General features: G+C 42.2%; 2 protein-coding genes across 2 annotated transcripts in view; both read left to right on the top strand.

Annotated features, from left to right (window-relative positions):
- Positions 1–9109, top strand: part of TMEM242 (transmembrane protein 242) — a 42668-nt gene that overhangs the window by 24235 nt on the left and 9324 nt on the right. The gene's annotated exons all lie outside the window — the stretch shown is intronic.
- LDHAL6B (lactate dehydrogenase A-like 6B) lies at positions 2783–4093 on the top strand. The gene has a single exon (XM_010840867.1). The coding sequence runs from the start codon at positions 2846–2848 to the stop codon at positions 3989–3991; it is 1146 nt and encodes a 381-aa protein (XP_010839169.1). The 5' UTR covers positions 2783–2845; the 3' UTR covers positions 3992–4093.

The following is a 9109-nucleotide window of genomic DNA, read 5'->3' as shown; positions in this document are numbered from 1 at the left end:
ACAGGAGTTGACTCATTGGAAAAGACTCTGATGCTGGGAGGGATTGGGGGCCGGAGGAGAAGGGGACGACAGAGGATGAGATGGCTGGATGGCATCACCAACTTGATGGACATGAGTTTGAGTGAACTCCGGGAGTTGGTGGTGGACAGGGAGGCCTGGCATGCTGCAATTCATGGGGTTGCAAAGAGTCGGATACGACTGAGTGACTGAACTGAAGTCATCTCATCTTTTTTAGTTCTTTCCTTCTTATCTCAAGACATTATAAATGGCTGCATTTGAGATACTAAGAGTGTTATTTTTTTTCAAAATTGATTTAGTTGTGGCTAAGGGGAAAAACTGAAGAGGCAGCTGTCATAGTGATTGTATTTCTACACAGGTTCAAATTCTAGGAAGAAAATTAATATAGAAGAAGCCATCTAACTAAGTCTTTATGTCCTTGAATTTCATCCTCAAGAACACTTATAAGGAAAATGACTGGTGAAAGGAGTCATTGTAGGGAGAAGGTGGGAGCAGGCATCAGATTAAAACATTTTAAGCTATGACTCAGATAAAAGAAACAGTAGGTATCAGAAGTTGGTGTTTTAAGAGGATTCCTTTAAGATGTCAGCCACCGTTAAATGAAGATCATTTAAAGGATTCCGCTTTTTAATTTGACAAATGGTTACCATATATCTGACCACCAGGGTGAAGAGAATTCATATATGTGGTGCTGTTACCATTTTGTGTATCATGAAGCTTATGCTATACTGTCTAAACAGGGTGCCAGCAAGTCATCCTGAAATATGATGCAGGAGCTCTGCTAATTACCACACTTTTCTCACCCCTCACCAACTCCCAGGGCCGGGGGAGCCTGGTGGGCTGCCGTCTGTGGGGTCGCGCAGAGTCGGACGTGACTGAAGCGACTTAGCAGCAGCAGCAGCAACTCCTTTGCTTGTTGTTCCTCTCTTCCTGGACTGCAGCTCAGTGGCAGGAAGAGTGAGAATAGGTTTTCAAGTCTGAATATAAAATACTCATTTTTTCAAGATTTAGTATTCTAAAATGGAATGTATGTATGTATCAGTTTAGTTCAGTTGTTCAGTCGTGTCCGACTCTTTGCAACCCCATGAATCGCAGCACGCCAGGCCTCCCTGGAGTTCACTCAAACTCATGTCCATCGAGTCGGTGATGCCATCGAGCCATGTCATCAAACACGGTATTTTTCTGTACATATACACAGGTGGTTTTTCTCCCCTGTGAGGAGACTGCATATCCAAGAGCTCCATTTGTCGTTGCTCTTTACTCCATGTGTCCAACTCTTCTGTGACCCCGTGGACAGCAACCCGCCAGGCTCCTCTGTCCATGGGATTTCCCAGGCAAAGAATACTTGAGGGGGTTGCCATTTCCTCGAGAGAGAGTCTTCCCGACCCAGGGACTGAACCCACATCTCCTGCTTGGCAGGTGGATTCTTTACCACTGAGCCACCAGGGAAGCCCAAGAGCTCCATTAGGGGAGAGCATACCACTTTCTTATATGACAGGAAAGCTTTGAGAAATCATTACATGGTCAGACTTTTGTTTATATAAGTGAGGAGAAAGTACCATTATTTTTGTTTGGATTTACATAGTTTATTGGGCTTAAGGGTGTGTGTGTGTATGTGTATACAAATATATGTACACTGTTTCATCAAATGTAAATTTTTTATTTTGTTAGAAATTTGAAAGGAAGTTCATAAGACTGACCAGAGATATGCAGAGGAATGTAAGATATACTGATGCCATGTTGCACTAACTACTTTAATCCACAATTTGATTTGTGCCTGGGTCAAAATTTGCCATTTTAAAGACATTTAAGATATATTATCATCATCTTTGGCACCCCACTCCAGTACTCTTGCCTGGAAAATCCCATGGGTGGAGGAGCCTGGTAGGCTGCAGTCCATGGGGTCGCTAAGAGTCTGACACGACTGGGTGACTTCACTTTCACTTTTCACTTTCATGCATTGGAGAAGGAAATGGCAACCCACTCCAGTGTTCTTGCCTGGGGAAGCCCAGGGACAGGGGAGCCTGGTGGGCTGCCATCTATGGGGTCACACACAGTCAGACATGACTGAAGCGACTTAGCAGCTGCAGCATCATCTTTTTACTTGAGAAGTCATTTGTCATCGGGACTCTTGACCAGGAGCTTTCCTTTTCATGAGAGATAAGTAACCCTCCGAGTTCTTACTGTTTGGCTCACAGTGGGCTCCTTCCCTCTGTCGTCAGGATCTTGTGACTTCCCCACAGTTATGGTCCTAATAGGCATAAGGGCAGTGGAAGTCTTTCCAAATAGAAGGTTCTTGAAATGGGTACAACGGGAAACAGAAGGCCTGCTTTTCCCGCAGATGCAGGAAAATGGTGCAGGAGGCCATTGGGAGACAAAGGATTCGCACCTGGTTGATCCTTGGCAGGATCGTTAAGAACATTTAACTGTATTTTCATGTGTATTTAATGGAAATATTTTTATTGGAATATGTCGTAAAAACAGAAAAGTAATCCCAAGGATCTGGGTTGGCTCATTACACATACTAAGTATGTGTAATTCTATCTCCAATGCATTAGAGAATTGATGGGTTTCTAAAACTTCTAACTCCAGAATTCATTTGCTAGAAGTAGCCTCCCCTCTTCATATTTTATAGAGGCCCTTTAGAGGCCACGCGCGCTGAGCCCGCCTTGCGCAGCCGCAGTGGCGAGCTGGAAGGGCTGTCGCGAGGCCTCGGCTTTGCGCAGCCGCATAGCGGGCTGAGAACTGGCCAACGGTCACAGCTCTCTCCTTTGGAGCTTCTAAGGGCGCCTGCTGCTTTCTGCCTTCACTTCTCAAGTGAATAGCCATGAGCTGGACTGTGGGAATCCTGCGGGCCAGCCAGAGAGCGGGCACTGTGAGGGCGAATTTCCTGTGCCTGGGAATGGCCCCAAGCCCCTGCCCGCCGGCAGCCACCCCCCTCGGGGGCGCCTGGGCCGTGGCCCCCGCATCCAAGATGGCGACGGTCAAGTGTGAGCTGATGAAGAATTTCACCTCAGAGGAGCCTGTTCGCAACAGTAAGATCTCTATCGTAGGAACCGGATCGGTTGGCATGGCCTGTGCCATCAGCATCCTGCTAAAAGGCTTGAGCGATGAACTCGCCCTGGTGGATGTTGATGAAGGCCGACTGAAGGGTGAGACAATGGATCTTCAGCATGGCAGCCTTTTCGTGAAAATGCCAAACATTGTTTCCAGCAGAGATTACGTTGTCACTGCAAACTCCAACCTCGTGATTATCACGGCAGGTGCACGCCAGGAAAAAGGAGAAACACGCCTTAATTTAGTCCAGCGAAATGTGGCCATCTTTAAATTAATGATGTCCAGTATTGTTCAGTACAGTCCGCGCTGCAAACTGATTGTGGTTTCCAATCCGGTGGATATCTTGACGTACGTAGCCTGGAAGTTGAGTGCCTTTCCCCAAAACCGTGTTATTGGAAGTGGTTGTAATCTGGACACTGCCCGTTTCCGTTTCTTGATTGGGCAAAGGCTTAGTATCCATTCTGAAAGCTGTCATGGGTGGATCCTTGGAGAGCACGGAGACTCGAGTGTTCCTGTGTGGAGTGGAGTGAACATCGCAGGTGTCCCTCTGAAGGAACTGAACTTAGATATAGGAACTGATAAAGATCCGGAGCAGTGGAAAAATGTTCACAAAGATGTGGTTGCTAGTGCCTATGAGATTATTAAAATGAAAGGTTATACTTCTTGGGCCATTGGCCTGTCTGTAGCTGACCTAACAGAAAGTATTTTGAAGAATCTTAGGAGAGTGCATCCAGTTTCCACTAGAATTAAGGGTCTCTATGGAATAAATGAAGAAGTATTCCTCAGTGTTCCTTGTATCCTGGGGGAGAGTGGTATTACTGACCTTATAAAAGTAAAGTTGGCCCCTGAAGAAGAGGCTCGTCTGCAGAAGAGTGCAAAAACACTTTGGGATATTCAAAAGGAGCTTAAGTTTTGAAGTTGTTTAAAACTACCTACCATTCTGAAGTTACTGAAGAAAGATAGTGGTTATGGTCTTGTGTATTCTAGTTTTTGAATAAACTTGAATTCCTAAAATTTGGAAACGGGTAGAGTGACTCCCCTATTTAGCCTCCCCCCGCCCCCACTTTTATTTAGCATCCAGATGCTAGGTTATACTTAACAGTTCCTAAGTGACAGCATCAATAAGGTGCCAATGATTGTACCAACTGTACCAGTCATTATACCAGTGATTTACCAGTCCTTGCTTTATGTGTGTGTGTGCATGTAGAGTTGCCAATTGTTAAAAAAAAAAAATGTGGGATGCAGGTGTTTGTTGTGTTACAGAAATTCTGATTCTTTTCATTAAGTACATGTTCATTCTTTTGTTCTGAGTGCCTTATACCTATGTTCACTTATAAGTAACTTCCTGTACAGTGTGAAAATAAACGTATACACGGAAGCTCTGTTATTGAGCCATCAGTATCTTCATTCCCCTGTGACAATCTATCACCCAGGCTTTAAAAAAAAAGCATCATAAAGTGGGAGTGCAAGCAGGTCCTATGTGTTCTGTGTTTGTGCATGCTCATCTATGTGTGCCAGTGAAGCAGGATCATTAGGTAAAATGTGAAAATGATAGTGATTTGGTTGGTAACTATTATAAAGTATTTCTTAATATATATATATATATATATATAATTGAAGTATAGTTGACAGTGTTTCAGGTATACAGCAAGGTCATTCAGTTTTATATATATATATATATGTTATTTTTCAGATTTTCTGTTATAGGTTATTACAAGATACTATAGTTCCCTGTACTATACAATAAATCTTTGTTGCTTGCTGCATATCTTTTAAAATTAGAAATCTAGCATTCTAGTCATATGAAGTCAAACAAGTGGAGTCAAAATGTCATAATTTCTTTATTATTTAGTGCAGTAAAATATAAAGCTTTTAGGAAGAGGCCTGACAGTCAAAGGTGGTTCAGTTACTAAAAATAAAGCCTGATTGAAATAGTTTTAGAACTGCTGCTGAGAACCTGACCTGTTAGCACCTTAAATCAAGCATGTTATAAATTGTTCTTATTGGGCTGAGTCTTAGCTGCAGAGCATGCCCTGGCCCTAAGACACTCTAGGGTCATCCCTGTTGCTCAGTTTACTGCACATTAACAGAAAGCTTTTGCTTTTGAATTGTGCCCTGTTGTTAATCATTGTCATAATAATTGACCATTTTTTAATGAGTACTTCAGGGATTGTATTGCTCAGAAAGTTACATGTTCACTTTTTATTCCTAAATCAATTGACTTTACTACAAATTTTAGACTATATGGATGTGATACGGTGAAGGTTTAGGAGAAAGATGCTTGTCTGACCTTTACCTAAATAATGGGACTAATAACTTAGAAAACGAGAATCTTAGCCTTCCTAATGCAAATGAATATTGAATTCATTTTGAATATTGAACATACCATGTAATTTTACATGGTATGTTCAGACATTCTCAGATTTATATGGGTATCAACAGGCCTAATCAAAAATTGAAATATACCAGCAGCTACTCTCTCAATTAAGCCTAGTCCTGCTTAGTCCAGTTTTATTAAGTAGACATAGGACTATAATCCACCCCCAAAAAACTAACTCTTCACTTAACCAAGCTGATCAGAACTCCCACACTAGTTCATTGAAAATATCAAAATGTTCTGATTTCCTCAGAAGCTGTGTCATATAATGGGATTAACCAATGTGCTGAGCTCTCTGAAGGGAAGAGTGGTGGTTTGGTTTTTCCAGGTGATTGTAAAACCTATTTAAGCTTAATTAACACCAGGTTTCTCTTTCCCTTTGTCCAACCCTTAAGTTTTTATTCTCCCATGTTTAAGCCAAATTTAACATAATAGTGAAGGATATCAGAGCCTGCCTTAGGTCTGTTCTGTGATTTCTCTTCACCAGCTATGTCAGTCAGGATAGGCTGGGTTATACTACAGTAAAAGAATAATCCCCAACTGTGTGGCTTCAAGGTTTATTTCTTTCCTAAAATTCACTGGGTTTATGCAACTCTCTAGGGAACCTGTCCTCCACAGGATGGCTTCATACCTCAAGTTTCTTTCATCTTGAGGCACCACTGCAGCACACAGGTTCCCTGATTGCTATGGAAAAGGAAGAGAGGCCGGGAGGCTGGAACACTTGAAATAATATGCTTCACCTTGGAAGTGGCACAGATTTCTTTTACTCATATTTCATTAGCCAGAATGAGTCACATAGTTGCCTAACTTCAAGAGGGTAGAGAAGTATTATTCACTCACTCAGTCATGTCTGACTCTTTGAGACTGCAGAGACTGCAGCACGCCAGGCTTCCCTGTCCTTCACTATCTCCCCAAATTTGCTCAAACTCATGTCCATTGAGTTGGTGATGCCGTCTAGCCATTCTCATCCTCTGTTGACCTCTTTTCCTGCCCTCAACCTTTCCCAGCATCAGGGTCTTTTCCAGTGAGTTGGCTCTTCACATCAAGTGGTCACAGTATTGGAGCTTCAGCTTCAGTCCTTCCAATGAATATTCAGGATTGATTTCCTTTAGGATTGACTGGTTTGATCTCCTTGCTGTCCAAGGGACTCTCAAGAGTCTTCTGCAGCACCACAGTTCAAAAGCATCAATTCTTCAGTGCTCAGCTTTCTTTATGGCCCTACTCTCACATCCATACATGACTACTGGAAAAACCATAGCTTTGATGACAGACCTTTGTCAGCAAAGTGATGTCTCTGCTTTTTAATATGGTGTCTAGGTTTATCATAGCCTTTTTTTCCAAGGAGCAAGCGTCTTTTAATTTCACGGCTGCAGTGACCACCTGCAGTGATGTTGGAGCCTCCCCCAAAAAAAGTCTGCCACCGTTTCCTCACCTATTTGCCATGAAGTGATGGGACCAGATGCCACGCATGATCTTAGTGTTTTGAATGTTGAGTTTTAAGCCAGCTTTTTCACTCTCCTCCTTCACTTCCATCATGAGGCTCTTTAGTTCCTCTTCATATTCTGTCATTAGGGTGGTATCATCTGCATATCTGAGGTTACTAATATTTCTCCCAGCAATCTTGATTCCTTTCAGCTTGTGATTCATCCATCCCAGCATTTCGAATGATGTACTCTATGTGTAAGTTAAACAAGCAGGGTGACAATATACAGCCTTGATATACTTCTTTCCCAATTTTGAACCAGTCCATTGTTCATGTCTGGTTCTGACTGTTGGTTCTTGACCTGCAAACAGGTTTTTCACGAGGTAGGTAAGGCGATCTGGTATTCCCATCTCTTTAAGAATTTTCCACAGTTTGTTGTGATCCAACAGAGTCAAAGGCTTTAGTGTAATCATTGAAGCAGAAGTAAATGTTTTTCTGGAATTCCTTTGTTTTTTCTATGATCCAGCGGATGTTGGCAATTTGATCTCTGGTTCCTCTGCTCCTTTTTTCTTTTTTGAAAAATGCCACGGGAATTTTTATTATTATTAACACCAAAAACATTATGTATTGGGGTATAGCCGATTAACAATGTTGTGATAATTTCAGGTGAACAGTGAAGGGACTTAGCCATACATACACATGTATCCAGTTTCCCCCATACTCCCCTCCCATCCAGTTCTCTGCACTTTTAAATCCAGCTTGTACATCTTGAAGTTCTTAGTCCATGTACTGCTGAAGCCTAGTTTGACAGATTTTGAGCATTACCTTGCTAGCATGTAAAATGAATGCAATTGTGTGGTAGTTTGAGCATTCTTTGGTATTGCCCTTCTTTGGGATTGGAATAAAAACTGACCTTTTCCAGTCCTGTGACCAGTGCTGAGTTTTCCAAATTTGCTGGCATATCGAGTGCAGCACTTTCACAGCATCATCTTAGCATTCTGTATAACATGGTCACCACTGCAAGAAGTACATATTTCTAGCTAAGTCATTTTTAGGGAAAGCGGGCACATGAGTAGAAGTTGTAGAGGTCTTTCCAGGTCGCAGAACTAGAGTGGTATGGGGAAAGAGCCTGGATGTCAGTGAGGCAGTTGTACTTACAAATCAGATCACCATGGGTGGGTTAACCTCTTTGACCTCTGGTTTCTCATATATAAAGTGGTGGTCTTCATTTCTGCCAGAATTGTGAAGGCTACATAAAAGCCTCCTGCTTGGTGAGTCTGGCACATAGGTGATCTTGAATGGCAGACATTATTGTTGTTCAGGCAACATTTATAGTCTTACTCGGTTTTATGAAGAAGCTGAATTTCCAGGTTCTTCAGAATTCCTGTTGGCACTGTAATTATTGATATATCCAAAGGCTTTCTCATCAGTTGGTCCTATAAAGCTTCATTATTCTAACCTTAGCACCGAGGCTGGCAGCCATCCTGTATCTGCAAGTGAGAAAATTGAAGCTAAATGAGCTATACAATGGCAAAGACATTTTAGAACTTGGAGCGCTTAATTCCACTAGCTGTCTATTTATTAGATGCTGTAAGGGTTTTCTCAGATTCATTAAATTGGGGACATAGCCTCAGCTTTTAAGTAATTTTTCAGCACACTGTATGTAACACCAAAAGTTTTCATGTTGTTCTTTTCCTTGCCAAGACAGACACGGTAAATGTGTAGTAATATCCCATGGTTCACTCCTGGCATACTGGCTACATCGCCCTTCCAAAAAGCTGTTGCAGTGTGAGTGTGAGTAGTAACATTATTGGAGGCATAATCTTGAATCTATTCTAAACCTAGAATATCAATCAGAAAATCCATATTAGTGACAAATTCCTTGTAATCATTTTCCTATTGTCATAATACTCTGAGAACTGCTGCCTTAGAGACTACTCAGTTCAGTCGCTTAGTCATGTCCGAGTCTTTGCAACCCCATGGACTGCAGCACGCCAGGCCTCCCTGTCCATCACCAACTTCTGGAGTTTACTTAAACTCATGTCCATTGAGTCAGTGATACCATCTAACCATCTTGTCCTCTATTGTCCTCTTCTCCCGCCTTCAATCTTTGCCAGCATCAAGGTCTTTTTCAATGAGTCAGTTGTTCACATCAGGTGGCCAAAGTATTGGAGTTTCAGCTTCAGCATCAGTCCTTCCAATGAATATTCAGGACTGATCTCCTTTAGGATGGA

The sequence above is a fragment of the Bison bison genome, unplaced genomic scaffold (assembly GCF_000754665.1).
Source record: "Bison bison bison isolate TAMUID 2011002044 unplaced genomic scaffold, Bison_UMD1.0 scf7180017864148, whole genome shotgun sequence".
In the NCBI taxonomy this organism is placed as follows: Eukaryota; Metazoa; Chordata; class Mammalia; order Artiodactyla; family Bovidae; genus Bison; species Bison bison.
Note: the sequence above shows the minus strand (reverse complement) of the source record. Positions and strands in the feature narration are given on the sequence as shown.

Excerpts from the sequence above, each read along its gene's own strand:
- LDHAL6B (XM_010840867.1), top strand. The coding sequence starts at position 2,846 with ATGAGCTGGACTGTGGGAATCCTGCGGGCCAGCCAGAGAGCGGGCACT.